The sequence below is a fragment of the Eurosta solidaginis genome, chromosome 2, assembly GCF_040869045.1.
Source record: "Eurosta solidaginis isolate ZX-2024a chromosome 2, ASM4086904v1, whole genome shotgun sequence".
Taxonomy (NCBI): domain Eukaryota; kingdom Metazoa; phylum Arthropoda; class Insecta; order Diptera; family Tephritidae; genus Eurosta; species Eurosta solidaginis.
The window spans coordinates 72986192-73008019 of record NC_090320.1 but is presented as its reverse complement, the minus strand read 5'-3'; the positions used below and the strand labels follow the sequence as shown (position 1 = coordinate 73008019).

At 38.1% G+C, this 21828-nt stretch overlaps 1 protein-coding gene across 1 annotated transcript in view; it reads left to right on the top strand.

Moving 5' to 3' along the window:
- okr (DNA repair and recombination protein RAD54-like okr) overlaps window positions 1–21828 on the top strand; it is a 118856-nt gene that overhangs the window by 96272 nt on the left and 756 nt on the right. Inside the window, exons 5-6 of the mRNA XM_067765710.1 lie at window positions 14428–14689; window positions 21653–21816. Of these exons, the coding sequence (XP_067621811.1) occupies window positions 14428–14689; window positions 21653–21816 (426 nt within the window). The remainder of the gene's footprint in view (window positions 1–14427; window positions 14690–21652; window positions 21817–21828) is intronic.

Genomic DNA, 21828 nt, shown 5'->3' with positions numbered 1-21828 from the left:
TGGTGACAAAAAAATATTTTATTAGTAGAAAACTAATATTCTTAAAAAAAATATTTCACCGTCCTTTCGTTCAGAGGCTCCACTGTGATTTGTTTCCTTTATTTTGTTGCTCGTTACTCTTTCAAATTTGTTTTGCAACTCCTCTTCACCTTCCAGGTCGCACACTGATCAATTGGTGTATGTATGTATTCGTTTTTAAATTTGTACGTCGGCTTCTTCGTAAAATCAGATAATTTTTTTTTCCCGCTGCGCCGTCACCTTTGCTTGTAATAAACTGGCGACTTTGTTGAACTGATGTTTTTTTTCCAAATATATGCAACCGCACTCTACGTTGGCTGTTGAGACACTTATTTGCAAAGGCAAATACAGTGTTTTTGCAATTAGTTACGACGTCTCTATATCGACACTCGTGTACAACTTTCCTCAATTCTTTCGTTGCTTTGCGTTCTATTCGCTCAACTTTGTACTGGATCGGAGTGTCGATTCTAATGTAATCTTGGTGTTTCGCTGTGGTTTCGTTTTGCAGCGCTTGTTCTTCGCTGCGCCGTTGAAAACCTTCTGTCCAAATTGACGATGCGCCGTTTTGCTTTTACGTGCACGTTTGCGCTGCCGTTGAATGGAAGATTCTCGTCGTTTGTGTACTTAGCTGCGTCGTTGAAACCCTTCTGTCCCAATTGACGATGCGCCGTTTTGCTTTTACGTGCACGTTTGCGCTGCCGTTGAATGGAAGATTCTCGTCGTTTGTGTACTTACACTTGTACACTCTTGCCGCTGCTTTGACGTTTTCTTTCGTTGTAGGCGTATGGATATCAAATCCACCTTCTGAGATGTTAAAGTATCGATCCGAAATGAAACACGTAGTGATTAATGGATATAATTACTAATATTTCAAGTTTAATCAGATAATAAAGTTATGAAATCTAAATTGTCAAAATTGAATAGAAAATGCCACGTCTTGTTCGTTTGACTTGTTACTCGATACTCCTTTCAATCTTCCTTCTCCCATGCTTTTGTGTTTATCGCCTTGCCATCTGTATGGTATTGAATAGGCTTGCCATCTATCGTTAACACATGTAAGGTATGCGGTATTAAAAAATTATATGCAATTAAGTTGGTTTTTAAGGTTCCTAAAGTTGAAATTGTTTCAGGTGTTACGCCTGTTATGTTGGTTATTTCGTTACTATTAAAGTTACAATTTTGCGATAAACTTGAAATTTTGATTAAAGAAATATCTGCTTGAGAATCTACTAGAAAAGTACATGGTTTGTAGGAATCGCTACATTGAAGTTCAATAAAATCCGAATAATTAAGGTTAAAGCAGTAGATGGATTTTAATATTTTTGGAGAAAATTCGTTTAATTGTCTAAATCGTGATCCCGATCCCCCAGTGTTCGCTCCTGAGGGTCGTTCACGTTTAAAGCGCGTACATTGGCATTACTTCGCGAATTTGGACGTCTATTATTATGATTAGCAGTATTGTTACTACTACTAGGCTGATTGTTTCTATTAGTGCTATATCTGTCATTATTACCTCTATTAGAATTATTGTACCGGTAATTATTGTTGTAGTTATTTCTATTGTTATTGTTGAATCTTGCATTTGGATTGTTGTACCTATTATTGAAATTATTACCTCTATAATTTCCTCGAAAACTACTTTGCCAATTACCACGAGTACGGAATGCTAGTACTTGTCTTTCTTTAACTTCATTACTACGTTCGACTATCATTTTTGCAACTACGTCTTTTGAATCACTGAAGGTAGTTGAAGCCAGGATGGATTTGACCAACTCTGAACGAGTGTTCAACCTGCACACATTCACTGTTTGCTCTACGGCCATTTCATGTGCCTTGGCTTGTGTCATACCTTCAATAATCAAAGAACGTTCCATTGCGTCGGATAGTTCTTCAGCGCGCTTAGCAAAGTCCGAGTAGTTATAATTGATGACATGTAAAGACGCGATTTTACCAGAAACAACTTTCGAGTTGTCCGGTTTTATTCTATTTCTCAAGGCAGTCTTTATGTCCTCAACTGAGTTTATCGCGGTTGGCAATGCTTCGCGTGCTTTTCCCTCAAGTTTGGATTTCAAAAATGCAATAAAAGTACTATTTAAATTTTCATCTGAGAAGACTTAAATTAATTTTATTTTGTCGATAAAGGATTCTAGTGCCAGTCGATCGCCGCTGTAGTTGTCCCTAATAATTGAGGCGCAACTGGTTATGAACACCTTTTTCTGTTTTGAGGTTGCCATGATAGAAATATTGTTATTCGATTGTAAATCTGAAAAATTATTTGTTGAAGGCAAAGTAGAAGAATTTGAAGTAGAGTCATAATTGGAAAAGTCAGCTCCCGACTGAAAATTGGAAGTGCTATTAAAAAAAAATTGGAAGTGAAATTAATGATAGCATCGAAGAAATTGTAAATGGGGATGAAATAAGCGCAAATCATAGTAATCCATTTGAAACATTTAAATTTACTGACATTGTAGTGGACGATATTATTATTATCACAAAATCACTTAAAAACAAATATGGCGGCGACAAACTTTTATCGGAGGGTGTCGTTAAAGATGCCATGACATATACTGCTAATTTCTACAAAGACATAATTAACGAATCCTTAAACAGCGGTATTGTACCTAGTTACTGGAAAATTTCAACAATAATACCTGTTGAAAAAGTAAAAAATACAATGAAACCACAGGAACTACGTCCAATTAACACGTTACCTACAGATGAAAAAATTATGGAGACAGTGGTGAAGGATCAACTTGTGGCATACTTAGAGAAGCACAATGTGATTATCCCAGAACAATCGGGATTCAGGAAGAGCCATTCTTGTGAAACAGCGTTGAATATGGTAATTGCAGATTGGAAAGAAGACATGGCGGACAAAAAATTTACGGTGTCTGTCTTCTTGGATTTAAAACGGGCTTTTGAAACTGTCGATAGATCTGAGCTATTGGACGTTATGTTTAAAATTGGTATAAGAGGAAAGGCTTTGGAATGGTTCCGGAGTTATTTGGGTGACAGAAAACAGAGAACGATAATTGGAAAGGAGGTTTCATCAGTGGTGGATGTTAACATTGGTTTACCACAAGGCTCGGTCTTGGCGCCAATATTGTTTACATTGTATATCAATGATATCAAAAGATGCTTAAAATATTGTAAAATACGTCTATTTGCGGATGATGCATTGCTTATCATAAGTGAAAAATATGCAGAATGTGCCATGCTGAAAGTACAAGAAGACCTGGACTCGCTATACAAATGGTTATGCCTTAGAAAACTGAAATTAAATGTCGAAAAAACTAAGTTCATGATATTTTGTAAAAACACTAATATCATAAGTAACAATAGTTTAAATAATATTACGCTGAAGGTAAAAAACATGGAAATCCAAAGAGTAGACAAAATTAAGTATTTAGGAGTTTTGATTGATGATAATCTAAATTTTGGAGAGCATGTAACTTATCTGGAAAGGAAAATTGCACAGAAAATAGGCTTCATGTATAGAACATGTAAACATATCAGTCAAAGTCATAAAATATTGGTATATCGTTCAATTATTGAACCACACTTTATTTATTGTCCTACTATTCTGCTATTAAGTAATGATATATATATTAAGAAACTTCAAATACAGCAAAACAAGGCAATGCGATTTATTTTAAAATGTCCTCCAAGAACGCCAAAAATTGTAATGCTCAATAGATTAAACTGGCTTAGTATTAAACAGTCAGTTAGTTATTTCACATTGAAATTTATACACCAACTTAGGTTAGGAATGTTACCGAATTACCTGAGTAGTAAAATACATTATAATCATGAAATCCACAATTATGGAACAAGAAATTGCAATAATATAAGACTGCCTAGAATAAGAACTGAGTTCGCCAAAAGGTCTCTTGAATATTTAGGGTATAAAATGTATAATGAGTTACCTTCTGATTTGAAAGACTGTGAAAATATTAGTAAGTTCAAAGAAAAATTGTTTTTATATTGTACGTCACTAAATGTGACATAAGTATTTATGTTTAGTCTCTTATTTTAACCTAAACTAGGTCTTAAAGACCGTAATAATAAATAAATAAATAAATAATAAATAAATAAATAGTTAGTAGGTTATCTGAATTATTAGACGAATTTTCTGAAGGCTGAGTGTTTATAATATTAGTTACTGACTGAAAATTTGAATTATTATTTTCTGCGATATCTGAGTCATTAAATCCTAAAAAATCTTCTTGACGAGCTAGTGAACACCTTCCTTTAGAGCTTGATTTATCGTAGGAATTGCCCTCAGAATCGGACATGTGTTTGAAACAGGGTAATTTTATTGAAAATTATTATTTTAAAAGAAAAAAAATTTTGTAAATCAAGTAAATATTTTGTAAATCCGAGTGCGTTTTGAAAATACGGTAAATAATTGTCGCGTTTGGTATAAATTTTATAAAATGGTAAGTCTGGTTAAGAAAATTATAGAATTGTTTTTTTTTTGAAAACAAGGGAACATCCGGTCTGCGGATTATCTCTAAATTATAGGCTAGAGAAATGCCTACCCCCTTCCGTGCTGAACTTAGTCGGACTTACCGACTGTCCCCCACTAGGTTAGCCCCGCTAGCTAACCAATGGATAGGCTGTCCTATAAAGGACACTTGGTCTGTGGTTTCTCGCCCCCCAGAATGGGCTTTGCAAAAGGAAATAGTCAAGCGTGTTCCGGTTTTATTTATTTTGTGAAAAACCGAAACAGGCTGGTATATTTTGTTTCCGGACTATTGAAAAAAAATATAAAAAAAACGCACTTGTTTCCACAAGCCTAACCAAAATTTTATTTTTTTTCCGAATAAACGGCGATGTTTACGTCCACACCGCTTTATATCGAAAGTATAAAAACGTGTTTTTTTTTTGCGGACGCACCGCTATTAATAAAATTTTTACAGCTAACGAAACACTTGTTTAAAAATTTAAACAATGAAAATATTTAAATTTTTCACTATTAAATTCACGTGGTTTAAAGGCAAAAATTTCATTTAATGGCATATCAAAAATAGGAGAGTTCAGAATTTTGTGCAAAAGGTAAAATTAAAAATTTTTTTTTTTTTTTTTGGAGAAATGTTTTTAATTGAATTGCTTACAATTCATAGGCTATCAAATGCACAAAAATTCTGAACTGTCTTAATTCAAAAATTTATTTATTTCTTTTGTTAATAATAAATTCGATATTAAATTTATACTTTATTACTTTTAATAATATATTTTTAATTTTTAGGTTAAATGTTTATTAATATATAAATTATGAAAGTAAATTGATAAAAAGGTATAAATGTTTGAATGAATTGATTGAAATAAAAATTTATCGATTGGAAAAGCATTTGAACAGTTATTTAGAAAAAGGCTTTATTTTTACAAAAAAATTTTCTGTGAAAGTGGTTTGAAACTTACATTACGTTTAAATATGTTTACATGCTTGTTGGGATTTTATATAAAATTATTCATGGGAAAAATTCAAAATGCAAATCTCAACCAATTTAGTTGTTAGAAAAATATGTGATAGAAAATTATGATAACTAAAATATAATTTAATGAAATAAGTACAGTTAAATGAAATAGACATACATACAGTATTGCTGTCAACCCTTTCCTGCGGACTGGTGCTGCGTTTGATGTTGCTGCGCTGCTGGAAATTTCGGTGCTTACGGTATTTTCCCGCTGCTGCTGACTTTCTGGGAATATAATGCCTCTGTCGATGTTTTGGTATTTGTGGCCTTACTTCATTCGCCGCTATAAATGTATATATAAAATTCTTGGCGTTTGTGCCGTTATTAATGTAGTGATGCCGTTATGCAAGTGGCTTGGTAGCTGAAGTACAGTTGGTTTCAAAACTTCATTGGTTTTGTTAATAGTGTTGATTTTTGTAGTTTTGAAATATTTTTTTTGTCGGATTTTTGAAATTTTGTAGTTTTTGTTTATTTCAATTTCAACATTTTTGGTAGACATTAAATTTTATTTTAATTTTTTCAGTTTTGTAGTTTATGTCGAAGTTTTAAATGTTTTGTGTATCATTTTTTGTAGATAATTTAAATTTTTGTGTTTTTTATTTTTTATTTTTAATTTTTCGTATTTTTGTATTTAATTTAATAAAATATGCGTTTACTGCACCAGCGGCATTTTGTTACAACCGCACCTGTACTTAATTAAAGCAATGTTAAATTTGTATTTTGTTGTTTGCAAATTAGGAAACGTTGAAAATATGTTCTGCGAGCACACCCACACACGCTATCTACACACAGGCACTGGCCACTAACTATTTTCTTTTGTATAATTTTGTTTTATTAAAAGTTTATTAATTTCTTAAATTCTTTAATATATGTATATAGTTTTTTACAAGTGGGACTTAAATAAATTTCCCAAGTTTCTTTTTAAATGGTTCTTTAAGTTTAACAAAAATTTTTTTTCTCACACGCGTGGGTAGCGCACTGCACTAACTCCGTGCCGGCGAAGTTGCTGTTGCTAAACATTTTATAATACTGTCACGGATATTAGCATCACTAAATTATCCCATCACTAAGGCGATGCTAAGGCCATGCCAAGCAGTATTTACGTTAATAATCAAATCAAGTATACACATATATAAGGCAGCCCAGAGAGATGTCACACACAGATGCATTTACTTATATGCCTATGTGCGCGCGAAAGACTGTAAACTACAAACATTCACATCAATAATTCAATCTTTATGTATCTAAATAAACGAATAAATAATTGCGTCTACACATATGTACGTATACGAGCAGCGGAGCGGCAATGCACAAACACATGCATATATCTTATCTGAGTTGTCACAAGAGTGAGCAATAATTTGTGCACGTAGTTGTGGCTGGCGATTTTGTAGCCGAAACAACTAGTAAGTTCTGGAAATCGAAGAGCCTAGAAGTATGCAGCGTAAACTATAAAAGCGGCGCCAGCGAGTAAGAAGTAATTCAGTTTGATTTGAGTTGATCAGCAGTTACGACTAAGAAGATATCTAGCGAGCAATACCAGTATTATTTTGATTAGTGGAGTTTCATTTGAGCTATCAGTTTGGTTATTAAGCTATTCGTTGCACAGTTTGAGTGTTATTGTGAAGCATTTTAATAAAGGCCATTTTTCCATTATTCAATATTGGAGTTATTTATTCAACAGTTTAGCGATACGAACCTAGCAAAAGGGGCAAATAAGAGGATTTGCAGAAAAATCGTTACAATTGGTGTCAGAAGAGGAATTGTTGAATAAATTCTAGAGGACAACAAGGACATGGCAAAGTTAAGTGAATTGAAGATCCCGCAACTGAAGAAGGAGTTGGAGAGCCGTGGATTGAATACAAGCGGCGTTAAACTCGAACTTCAGGCACGGCTACGAGAAGCAATGGAAGCAGAAGGAATTGATGTGGAAGAGCATGTCTTTCATCTTGATGGCGACGAGACAACAAAAATTGAAGAGAAGAACGAAACATCGCAGACGGTTACCAGTACAGACTTGAACATGATTTTAGCTGCAATATCTGCTCAAACATCGACAGTGTCATCTCAACTGGCATCACAACTAGAATCGCAGGAGACACTTTTAACATCCAAGATGGAAGCACAAGAGGCACGTATAACAGAAATGTCATCACAAATATCCACAAATATGTCATCACAGCTGGAAGAACAAAAGACATATATGGCAACCCAACTGAAAGAACAAGAGACACGCATAACAGTACAACTAGAAGCACAAGAGGCGCGTATATCATCAAAACTCGAAGCGCGCATGGACGAAAAAATAATGCAGTTTGAAGGAAAATTCGAGGCAGAGGTGGATGCGTTGAGAGGTCGTATACAGGAATTGCAACTTAATCGGCCGGCTGCTTCAGCGAGTAATACAAAGGTAAAAACTCCATCTTTTGACGGTTCTGTTCCTTTTCAGGTCTTTAAGCTACAGTTTGAGAAGACCGCAGCAGTGAACCAATGGAATGCTGAAGATAAAGTTGCTGCACTGTTCGTGGCATTGAAGGGGCCAGCAGCCGAAATCCTACAGACGATTCCCGAAGGAGAGCGGAACAACTATGAAGCATTGATGGCCGCTGTCGAGAGACGTTACGGAAGCGAGCATAGGAAACAGATATTCCAAATTGAGTTGCAAAACCGTCACCAAAGAGCGAATGAGACTTTGCAGGAGTTTGCCTCGGATGTTGAAAGGTTGGCTCATCTCGCAAATGCGGACGCACCCGTGGAATACACCGAGAGGGTAAAAATCCAGAGTTTTATAAATGGCATACGAGATGTGGAAACGAAGCGAGCTACATACGCGAACCCAAAACTGACATTCGCTGAAACGGTATCACATGCATTGACTCAGGAAACTGCCTCCCTATTAAGTAAACCAGCATATAAGGCTCATCGTGTAGAAGTAGAAAGGCCAGAATGGGTAGACACAATTTTGGAAGCACTGAAGGGATCACAACAGAGAAATGCCGGAGTTATTAAATGTTTCAAGTGCGGCAACCCAGGTCATATTGCACGACATTGCAGCACCGGTCCCAATAGCTCCAACAATGTGGGTGGCCGTAAACGCAGAGCTGAAGGAGATGAGCAAATCTCCAAGTCCACTCAATCGTTAAACTAAAGCGAGTCAGCCGCAAGGGGCGACAGCTGGCTCCCTCAATTGAATGCCCCATAATCTCTATCTCACAAATTGGAAGAAGGTCAAACAATCTTACTGTCGGAGGACATGTGGATGGAAAGGAACGTTTACTGACTGTAGATACGGGTGCATCTCATTCCATCATTCGAGCGGATTTAGTCAACAAGAAGATAACACCATTGCATGGAGCAAGATTGCGTACAGCCACTGGAGAAGACAGCACGGTTCTAGGAGAAGTATCATGTGAAGTCGCAATTGGGAACGTCACGGTAGTACACAATTTTATAGTGGCAGAGATTGTTGATGAAATCATAATTGGAGTGGACTTCTTAATCGACCAGGGCATCAAGATCGACATGCAAAGCAAGACGATGCGATATAAGAACATGGATGTACCACTTAATTTCGGCTACGAGAGAGGCTACAGCAGTAAACGAGTGCTGGTGGAAGAGAGTCAGCGAATACCACCAAAATCCGAAGCAGTCATCTGGGCAAAGGTTGATGGAGATTGTGGGACAAACAAATTGTGGGTTGTCGAAGCAGCAAACAAATCAGCACTGAACATACTTGTAGGAAAAACCCTGGCTATGACAAAACAAGATGGACGTGTTCCAGTAAGAGTACTCAATGAGTTCAATTCACCACTCAAACTAACTAAAGGAGCTATTTTGGGAAAATGCCAAGAGGCTGAAGTAGTTATTAACTGTGAACAGCTCCAGGAACACGTTTCAGCTAGTAATACTAATCTTTCAAATGACATCTCGGCATGTACGCAGGGGCTAGATGAAGCATATCAGAGTAAGGCAAAACAACTGCTCCTAAAGTACGCGAACATATTTGACCAGGATGGTTCTAAACCAGGCCGCACCAACGTTGTGAAACATCAAATTGACACTGGAGATGCGAGGCCGATCCGTCAAGCTCCACGTAGTGTTCCACTGGCGAAGCGGCAAGTTGTGAGTCAAATTATACAAGAAATGAGCGACAGCGGCGTCATCGAACCATCAGCTAGTCCCTGGAGCTCACCGGTAGTACTTGTAAAGAAGAAGGATGGAAAAATGAGGTTTTGCGTCGACTACCGGAAGTTGAATGACGTTACGAAAAAGGATAGCTACCCATTGCCAAGAATTGACGACACTCTGGACTCGCTCTCTGGTACGAAATGGTTTTCCACACTGGACTTGAAAAGCGGCTACTGGCAAGTGGAGGTAAATGAGGAAGACAAAGAGAAAACAGCCTTCAGCGTCGGAGATGGTCTTTGGCAATTTACAGTAATGCCCTTTGGACTATGTAATGCACCAGCTACTTTCGAGAGACTCATGGATCAGGTATTGAAAGGACTACATTGGAAAACATGCTTGGTGTACCTGGACGACATCATCGTATTGGGCAAGAATTTCGATGAACATCTTAAGAACTTGGAGGAAGTTTTCCAAAGAATAGCTGGCGCTGGTCTGAAGTTAAGTCCCAAAAAGTGTGCGCTGTTTAAAAAGGAAGTAAATTATTTGGGTCACAAGGTAACGACAGAGGGCATCTGCACTGCGAACGAAAAGATAGAGGCTGTAAAGGATTGGCCAAGACCACAGAACCTACATGAATTAAGAAGTTTCCTTGGGCTGTGCACATATTACCGCCGATTTGTACAAAATTTTTCCAGCGTAGCCCATAGCCTCCATGAGCTTACAAGAAAAAATAAAGCTTTTGAATGGAAGAAGGAGCAAGAAGTGGCTTTCCAAACATTGAAGGAGCGTTTGTGCACTGCCCCAATGTTAGCATATCCGATTCCAGGAGCAACATTTATTCTAGATACAGATGCGAGTGGATATGCTATAGGAGGCGTTTTATCACAACTGGTCGATGGACAGGAAAAGGTAGTTGCATATTACAGCCGTTCGATTGGAAAACCAGAGAGGAAATACTGCGTTACGCGGAGAGAGCTGTTGGCATTGGTAGAGTGCGTTAAACATTTTCACAAATACCTCTACGGCCAGCGATTCCGTGTCAGGACAGATCACGCAGCTTTAAAATGGCTACTGCAGTTCCGTAATCCAGAAGGACAATTGGCACGGTGGATCGAGCGACTACAAAGCTATGACTTTTCCATTGAGCATCGAAAAGGTAGTACCCATGGAAATGCCGATGCAATGTCACGAAGGCCATGTAGTTTGGAATGCAAGCACTGTTCAAAGGCCGAGGCTAAAGAAGACATTATAGATGTCCGGCTAATGACTATAACGTGTACGGATGAATGGGACAAGGAACAACTAAGAAAGTGTCAGCTAGAAGATACAGATCTGTCACATGTTATGCAAGGGCTCGAACGAAACGAAAGACCAAGCAGAGAGGATATGTCAGCAGAGAGTCCCATTGCGAAGTCATATTGGGCACAGTGGAACAGTTTGGAATTGATATCCGGTTGCTTGCATCGACTATGGGAGAGTGAGGATGGTCAATGCAAGAAGAAACTTATAGTTGTTCCCAGAAAGAGGATTCCTGACGTGCTCAGCGAGTTGCACAATGGTCCAAGTGGAGGCCATCTTGGAATCACGAAGACACTCGAGAAAATTAAGCAGAGATTCTATTGGGTTGGTTGCCGTCAGTCGGTCACCGAGTGGATTGCCAATTGCGAGGTATGCAACAGAGCGAAAGGGCCCAAAACCCGAAGTCGTGGCCAGATGAAGCAGTATATTTCAGGTGCACCATTTGAAAGGATCGCCATGGATGTCGCAGGTCCATTTCCTACTAGCAACCGCGGAAACAAATACGTACTGGTGGTTATGGATTATTTCAGTAAATGGCCAGAGGTATACCCAATCCCAAACCAAGAAGCAGAAACAGTAGCAGAAGTGGTTAAAAACGAATGGGTTGCAAGGTATGGTGTACCAATGGAGTTACATTCTGACCAAGGCAGGAATTTTGAATCAGCTGTGTTCCAAGAACTGTGCAAGAAGTTGGGCATTCGAAAAACACGGACAACTGCATTGCATCCTCAGTCCGATGGTATGGTGGAACGTTTCAATAGAACATTGGAGGAGCATTTAAGGAAAGTAGTCGACAAGTACCATAAGGACTGGGATACACACATATCATTATTCTTGATGGCCTACCGATCGGCAGTACATGACACAACGGGCCAAACTCCCGCAAAGGTAATTTTTGGCAATGACCTTCGACTGCCAGCTGATTTGAAGTATGGGATAGATGCCGATGCGGAGAGGAATGTCAAGAAATCCACTGATGTCTTAGAAGAAGAGCTGAGAGAGATACACGATCTGGTAAGGCAACGAGCAAAGATTATGAGTGACAAGATGAAAGCAAGGTACGATAAAGCAATTAATTCGGAAGGGTTTCAGGAAGGAGATTTGGTGCTGCTATACAACCCACAACGAAAAAAAGGTTTGTCCCCAAAATTGCAGTGTAACTGGGAAGGTCCATACAAAGTTGTAAAACGGATCAACGATGTAGTGTACCGCATACAAACCATCGGTAAACCACGAACCAAAATGAAGGTGGTCCATTTGGAAAGGCTAGCAACGTTTAGATCGAGAGATTTGTCTGATCGGGACGATCAGACTTAGGTGGAGGGCAGTGTCACGGATATTAGCATCACTAAATTATCCCATCACTAAGGCGATGCTAAGGCCATGCCAAGCAGTATTTACGTTAATAATCAAATCAAGTATACACATATATAAGGCAGCCCAGAGAGATGTCACACACAGATGCATTTACTTATATGCCTATGTGCGCGCGAAAGACTGTAAACTACAAACATTCACATCAATAATTCAATCTTTATGTATCTAAATAAACGAATAAATAATTGCGTCTACACATATGTACGTATACGAGCAGCGGAGCGGCAATGCACAAACACATGCATATATCTTATCTGAGTTGTCACAAGAGTGAGCAATAATTTGTGCACGTAGTTGTGGCTGGCGATTTTGTAGCCGAAACAACTAGTAAGTTCTGGAAATCGAAGAGCCTAGAAGTATGCAGCGTAAACTATAAAAGCGGCGCCAGCGAGTAAGAAGTAATTCAGTTTGATTTGAGTTGATCAGCAGTTACGACTAAGAAGATATCTAGCGAGCAATACCAGTATTATTTTGATTAGTGGAGTTTCATTTGAGCTATCAGTTTGGTTATTAAGCTATTCGTTGCACAGTTTGAGTGTTATTGTGAAGCATTTTAATAAAGGCCATTTTTCCATTATTCAATATTGGAGTTATTTATTCAACAGTTTAGCGATACGAACCTAGCAAAAGGGGCAAATAAGAGGATTTGCAGAAAAATCGTTACAATACAAAAATGTGAAGCCCTTGTGTACAGAAATTACATGCTCTTAAAAATTGAAATTTTTTGATTTATCGGTTTGTGTAGACTCTTCAACACTACACAATTCTTTATGATGCAGTTGTTCTATGGAAATGTCACGGTCGCCATGTAGCGTGGCATTTCTATGCCACTTATTTTTGGGCGATTAGCCCCACGCACGCACAATACGAGCTCACCTCTTTAGTTTCTTTTTAATAAAAATTGTTATTTTAATGGATATTTAATTTCTTTTATTCATAACCTTTTATGATTACACTTACACATTTAGCTTTTATGTATACTTAAACTCTTAACGCTTTAGTTTAGTTTTATCACTAATAATGTAAGTTCCTTACATTTTAGTCTTAACACTTTGGTTTCTTTGTATAACAAATATTTTAGTCTTTGTAACTATTCTTCAGTTCTTTCATTTAATTATGTCTTTTATGTTCACAGAAATAAGTCTTTTAATTCTTATACAAAACGCGTTTCCGATTTTCTTAATTTGCGCGTGTAGCGCGGCGGCCGGCTCCACTCAACTCTACTCAAAAAATAAAAACTGCTGACGCTTCAAAAGCAGCTTTGCCGGTATGCCAAAGTGCATAACGGGAAAATCGCATAATGCAATGGCGTGATAGAGTCGAGTAACGGGAGATTCAGCCAATCAGAATTCTCTCCGTCATTCGACTCTTTCACCCAGTAACGCCAAGTGCATACATGCATGGTTGCATGTGGGGGTGATGCCAGCTATTTTGTTTTTAGGTTTATTTTTAGTTTTTAGTTGGCTGGCACTACATGAAACTACACATTATTTTTTCGTCAATACAGACTTACAGTTGTGCAGAGATCTGATACCTGTGCCAAAATTTGTCGCGACATTTCAGATAATCGTGCCTCCTGTGCTTCAATCCTGGATGTTATTTGTGACGACATTTTGGATATACGTGTCTCCTGTGATTCCATCTTAAATGTTAAACGTGTCTCTTGCGACTTCAGTTGGGTTTCCATATTGGATGTAATCTGTGTCGACAGTTCTGAAATGCGTGCCTCCTGTACTTCCATCTTGGATGTTATACTTTCTGTTATACGTGGTTCCTGGGTTTCCATTTTTGTCGATATCTGTGATAACAAAAGCGGCAATGTTTTTGTGTTGGAGTTTATTACTAGTGATGCTAATATTAGTCACAATAGGTTTCAGCATACTATAAATTGCACGAATTGCATATAACTTTTTGCGTGTATTTTATGATTGTTGTGAATATATAGTCCATGTAGTCCATGCAAGCTGTGCACCGTTTGCAAGACAAAGCGACTCCTCCTACTGATTATGTGTCTTATTGTATACGTTTTAAAGAAAAATATTTATACAAAAACTAACTTAAATAGATTTTTTCCACAACTAAAGAATTAAAAAATTTTTTTTTTTCATTTTAATTAATTTAACAGAAGATACACATACGTTCGTCTTGATGGTTCAATGACAATAAAGAAACGGAGCAAAGTGGTGGATAAATTTAATGATCCCGAATCAGATTGTTTTCTCTTTATGCTGAGTTCAAAGGCTGGTGGTTGTGGTTTGAATTTGATTGGTGCAAACCGACTATTTATGTTTGATCCCGATTGGAACCCAGCAAACGATGAGCAGGCAATGGCTCGAGTTTGGCGAGATGGTCAAAAGAAGCCGTGTTATATATATCGCTTGGTAGCTGTAAGTAATATTAATTATGAATATATAGCGTACATTGCCTTTATAAAGAATGTATGAAATGCATCAAAAGTAGAGAGTGGATATTATCTGATTTTGCTACTTTTTTATAGAATATTTCTAGTGATAAGAAAATGTTTTCTTCCGATTTTTTCACGACAGATAAATTCATCGATATGTAAAAAAAAAAATCTAGTACTGTAGGGCGAAGTGAAGGGTTTAATTAAAAGGATCGGATCTTACTTATTTAATTGGCGCTTAACCGTTTAAACGGTGATGGTCGTCCAACAAGGCGCGCCAGTCGCTCCTTCGCTCGACTAAATGGCGCCAATTGGTCACACCAAGGGAGTTTAAATCGTTTTCCACCTTGTCCTTCCAGCGAAGTGGAGGCCGCCCTCTCCCTCTGCTTCCATAAGCGGATTCCGATAAAAATTCTTTCTTAGCCAGAGCGTCACCTTTCATACCCTATGAAATGGCCTAGCCAGTGTAGGCGCTGCGTTTTAACTCGCTGGTATATGTGGATGTCTGAGTAAAGCTCGTACAGCTCATAATTAAAACTTCTTCGCTAGTCGCCGTCGCCAACGCGTAGAGGTCCATAAATCTTTCGAAGAACTTTTTTCGGGAACACTCTCAGGGCAGTTTCATCTGATGTTCATGCTTCTCATATAGCCGGGCGGGTACGATAAGTGACTTGCAGAGCACGATTTTTATTTGCCGGGAGAGGACTTTACTTTTCAATTGCCTACCTAGTGCAAAGTAGCATTTATTGGGAAGAGTGTTTCTTCGCCGCATTTCAAAGCTGATGTTGTTGTTACTTGTCTTTTACTTTTTCGATTTCTTGGCTGCCATCAGTAGCGTGGTTGCCAAGGCCGATGACAGCAGGTGCTTCGTTTTGTCCTCATTCACCATCAGACCCACCTTCTCCGCTTGTCTTTCCAATTTGGAATAAGCCGAACTTACGGCGCGGGTGTTCAGGCCGATGACATCAATGTCATCGGCATACGCCAGTTGTTGTTGTTGTATTAACGATAAAAACGCTCCCTGAAGCTTTTTGGGAGTGTTATCGATGTTGCTGGTCCTTTGCCGGATATAGATTCGGTACGTTCCGATAACAAGCACCATTAAGTGTCTAGACCGACCGTCTCGGAAACGATTAATATGATCCACATTAAACCTTCTAGACCATCCGCCCCACCCGCAAGTTACATGAGGAACTTGGGGCCGCCAGAGCCGCGCCTGCTAAATATGTATAGGTATATTCATATTTGTAACAGCATTTCCCCCACGTAGGTAAGGTTGAAAATTCGGTTGCGGAAGCTCTGAACCTATAAAGCTTTGTATTGCGCTTATCAACCCCTTGAATCTCATGGAAAGCGTATTTCACTTCATCGTATTTTTCCTTTGTCGGTGCATGGGAGCAGACGAATGATACATTAAAAAATTTTGCATTTATTCGAATAGCGGCGTGACGTTGTTGTTGTTGTTGTTGTAGCGATAAGGTTGCTCCCCGAAGGCTTTGGGGAGTGTTATCGATGTGATGGTCCTTTGCCGGATACAGATCCGGTACGCTCCGGTACCACAGCACCATTAAGGTGCTGGCCCGACCATCTCGGGAACGATTTATGTGGCCACATTAAACCTTCAGGCCATCCCCTCCCTCCCAACCACAAGTTCCATAAGGAGCTTAGCGTCGCCAGAGCCTCGTCTGTTAGTGAAACAGGATTCGCCGCGGATAGGTGAGGTTGACAATTGGGTTTGGAGAAGCTATATGTTGCGCTGGCAACCTGCAGGGTTGCGCTACACAGCCCCTTGAATCTGGTATTTTAGTCGCCTCTTACGACAGGCATACCTACCGCGGGTATATTCTAACCCCCTGACCCGCTGGGTTATTTAATTATTCATCATTAGTATCAATAGCGTCTTCATCATATTCAACATCTATGAAAAAAGAAATTAGCTCTCTTGGCTCTCTTTTGACAATGACACTGATTTTTTCGTTATTCGGGGCCTCTTTCCGGTCAAAAATGGATCCGAAGTTAAAAGCAATCTGTTTATTACATCGAAGTTGCAAGAAGTTCTAATTATTGTCCTTTAAACGTTTGCCATGGTCTTCATCAGTTTTATCCGAGGCTTTATTAGTTTTTTCATTGAAGTGTGTTTTGACCTGACGGGTCCCGAGTCAGCGCACAACCCGCTCAGCGGGGATGCAAATTTTATTCGCATGTTTATATAGCGAGCCGCATGATCCAAGACAGACGGCACCTGAGAACACAGCCGTAATAGGCAAAAAAGCACAAGCAGGTCCTCAGTGATATCCACAGACGCACGGTGGGGTGTTTGAACACATTTTTAATATTTGTTTGTATATACATTACCATCTCGGAAAAAGCTTAATGGATTTGAATCAAATTTGGTACATCGATATAAATAAATAAAATAAATGTAAGGCGCGATAACTTCCGAAGAGATTTTAGGCCGAGCTTCTCTTCCAATTTGCGTCGTCCTCCTTTTTAATGTTCCCTACAAATAGGCGGGACAGCACAAACTGGTTTTATGCCGACTCCGAACGGCATCTGCGAGGCAGATGAGTTTTCACTGAGAGCTTTTCATGGCAGAAATACACTCGGAGTGCTTACCAAACTCTGCCGAGGGGCGACCCCGCTTAGAAAAATTTTCTTCTAATTGAAAAACCTTATTTCTAAAATTTTGATGTTGCTTTGCCCGGGGTGTGAACCCAGGGCATTCGGTGTGGTAGGCGGGGCGAGCTACCATCACACCACGGTGGCCGCCAACACATTTTTTAGACTTTTCACTTAGGTGTTGCCACTGAGGATGTTTTCGCAAGGTTGCCACTTTTTTTAAGTTAAAAAAATTACATGAGATATGCCAATAAGCAGGGGCTGAAACTGTTATTCCTTTTATAATAAAAATATCCAAAACTATTAATTTTGGACTTTAAATATATTTGGATCAAGATAAAAATTATTTTCGGATTTTTATTTTTTGAGTCCGATAGAACTAGTTAAACTCGGACTTTTAAAAATAAAAGTCCGGAAATAAAAGTTAAATCCGGACTTTTATTTTTTAAGGCCAAAATAACAAAGAAACGGCTTTCCGAAATAAAAAAAAATTTTAACGGCTGATCCGAAATAAAAAAATTTAATTCGGATAAGCCGATTCTTTGTTAGCAAGCTGGACTTTTATTTTGGCCTTAAAAAATAAAAGTCCGGATTTAACTTTTATTTCCGGACTTTTATTTTTAAAAGTCCGAGCTTAACTAGTGCTATCGGACTCAAAAAATAAAAATACAGATTTTACTTTTATATGTGGACTTTTATGCAAAAAGTTCGAAAAATAAAAAGGATGCATGATTCGACATGATATTGCTCTAGGGATACCTGGGAACTCAAACATTTTTACCTAGGACAATTTTTTGACCAGGACTTTTTCGACTAAAAAAAAAATTATAATAATGATTATTTTCCGTCCCTGCCAATAAGGTAGCAAAGGGAGGGTATTTCACTCCCGCTTTTCAATAAACACATTTTAGGTAGGGTTGTCATCTCACCTTATTGTAGATATATTGAGTATATCCACTACGATCTCGAAAAAAATAAAAATAAATATTTGACAGTAAATTCATGGTTTAATTATTCATGTTGTTGTTGTTGTTGTTGTTGTAGCGATACGGTTGCTCCCCGAAGGTTTAGGGAGTGATCGATGTGATGGTCCTTTGCCGTTTACAGATCCGGTACGCTCCGGTAACACAGCATCGTTAAGGTGCTGGCCCGACCATCTCGGGAACGATTTATATGGCCACATTAAACCTTCAGGCCAATCCGGTATTTTAGTCGCCTCTTACGACAGGCATACCTACCACGGGTATATTCTAACCCCCTGACCCGCTGGGTTATTTAATTATTCATCATTAGTATCAATAGCGTCTTCATCATATTCAACATCTATGAAAAAAGAAATTAGCTCTCTTGGCTCTCTTTTGACAATGACACTGATTTTTTCGTTATTCGGGGCCTCTTTCCGGTCAAAAATGGATCCGAAGTTAAAAGCAATCTGTTTATTACATCGAAGTTGCAAGAAGTTCTTGAATGTTTTCTTGCACACCTATCACGATAAAGGAGAAAATGTTTATTCCTTGCTTCACTGGCTTTTTCTGATAATTGACCGACAGGCAATAAAAAATTTTCGATAACAGTTGTCATCAGATACCAAGAATAAAGGCTAACATACAGCTTTGCAGTTTTCACGACAGACTCTTACAAAATTGGTCACCACTCAAAAAATCGCGGGTTGCGCAGCCGTTTTAATTGTTATTAAACTTTGAAACAAACACAAGCTTATGTATTGCCCAAAAATTACTGACATGATATGCCATGAAAAGAAGAGATAATTTTTTTTTTGCAAGGTTTGTAAAAAATTTAATATTGAAAAGTAGTAGCAGTAGAAGTAAAATAACTCAGTTAAAACATGCGGTGTAAAAAATCTAACATATTGTAACAAATTTAGGGAAATTCCGCTTATTTGTTCGTATCGCTAAACTGTTGAATAAAAAACTCCAATATTCTATATTACAAAATGGTCTTTATTAAACTACTTTGAAAGTACTTCGTAATTAAACTTCACTTCGCAACTGATAGCGTGCTTAAATCAAACTGATTACTCAGCTTGTGCTGCTTTTATACTCTAGTAATTTCTCGAACTTCATTTTCGTTACCAGCCATATATGTACATGTAGTTTATAGCCTCTCGCATAGGCATATGCGTGTGTATATGTGAGTACTACTTCGGCTGTGGGTGAGTATCTCTCGGTTGCCTTGTATATATGTGGGTAAATGATGATTAGTGTGTTTATGTAGCTTGCTTTAATGTTGTTGTGCCTTTATTTAATACCCTTAGGGATATGAGATCAATTAGTGAGACTAATATTCGTCACAATATGAATTAAAAACACATTTACCAAAGAAAATGTAACACAGATTTGGTTAAGGCTGAGTAAGTGAACAAGAATTTAGGTTCGAAGGGTGTATTGCTTTTTAACCCAAAAATACATCGAACTGCATACAATTTTTATACAACTTAAGATGTGCGCGGTTAGCTCCGTTCACATTGCAGATGGGTTTTGGGGTATGTATACTATTAAGTGGACATCGAGGAACGCCAGAGAGTATATTAAAAAAATGGAATATTTAAAAAAATCGACTTTGGCCAGCTAAATAGATCAAATACACCACCGTGAGGCGTCGAACCTCCATGTCGGGAATTGCCCGGCGAATCCAGTTCTTGCAGAGAAATACCCAGAACTCGTAGAAGAGAAATACACTCTCCCTAGGGAAATGTGCGTCACTCTAGCTCAACTTCGATCCGGGTACTGTAACAGGTTAAACTCTCAACCCCGACATACAAAATGTATGTCCTGCATGTGATGTGTCCCCACATGACACCAAACATCTTTTCAATTGCAATGTGGAAACAACGCCTCTAACACCCCTCTCACTATGGGGCACACCTGTTGAAACTACAAGTTTTGATGGACTCCCGTTACAGGACATTGATGAAATTTGTGATTGGAGACACCTATTGGATGGGGCAAAGCCCTGCTACAACAACAACAATAAGCAAGACAAACGCCCGCTTGCAGACGATGTCGATGAAGGTCCCCCCAGTTAGCCCTTATACCGAGTATGTCCTCCTTAATTAAAATTAAATTTCTATTATGCTTCTTGTTTAAAAATAATCCTTACACCAAATTTCGTTAGGATTGGTCGATTTTTGTTGGATTTATGGCGTTAATAGTGTTATAGAGTGATTACCTACAAAGGGCGGCGCCACGCCCAATTTCATACGTTTTTTTTCTTTTTTTAGGGTTTCATCACTATATCTGTTTTTGGTATTGAATTGAAGCATGGTTTCATTTTTTCTAAATTCCAATATCAGTTTTCATAAAGTGAATGTATAATGGCCGTGGTCCTGGGCTCCAATCCCGGGAAAAGCAACAACAAAAATTTAGAAACAAGTTGTTTTTCAATTAGAAAAAAGTTTTTCTAAGCGTGGTCGCCAATCGGGAGTGATTTGGCATACACTTCCGAGTGTATTTCTACCATGAAAACCTTCTGCCTTGCAGATACCGTTTGCAGTCGGCGTAGGTCCCGTCGCGCCAATTTGTAGAACAAAATAAAAGGAGCATGACACATATTAGATGAGAAGCTTGGCCATAATCTCTTCGGAGGCTATCGCGCCTTGCATTTATTTTATTTATTTATGTATATTGTAAGGACAATCCCCGTGCCAAATAGGCTTAGGATTATTCTTCTTCGAAATGTAGGCGATGCCATGCCTATTTTCCGAATTTATATTTGAGTAGCTCCATATAGAAACGCAATAATCGCAAATGAACAGTTTCGAAAAAATGTGTTGTCTTAGTACAAATACAAATTATTAATGCCAACTTTTAGTAAGTTAGACCAATTTTCTTTTAACTTTTCACTTGCTACTTGGAATATAATGAGGTACGATTATATCAAAATCCGCACAAAAATTTTATATGATTATGCACAAAATGTTGCACAGTATAGCAAAATCTTCTTTATTAACAACACTACTATGGTAGTAGTACTTCACAATGTTACTTCACTACTAGCGTGTTTAAATCAAAAGTCAACCCACATATCATTTTTCATTACTTCTCCAATCTTCGATTAGGCCCATTTTCAATACTAATCTATTTCGTAAAGATATCTCAATTTTTAACGGACGGGCATGTCTTAACCAAAAAATGATAATGTTTCTACATATCTCGATTCCTTTATGCCATTACGCAATACCGATGTCTAATTAAAATTATAATACCCTTTTGTACAAGTACACGTTGGTATAAAATTAACTCACATTTAGATTAAGTTTCTATAAATAGCCTTGTAATCGCTATAATCATAAAATTAAAATTTATAGACTGGGTCGATTGAGGAGAAAATTCTACAGCGACAGACACATAAAAAATCGCTCTCAAGTACTATAATTGACAATAATGAAAGCGACGAAAAGCATTTTACACGTGATGATCTCAAAGATTTATTCCGATTTGAGTCTGACATACTGTCCGATACACATGTCAAGTAAGTATAAAA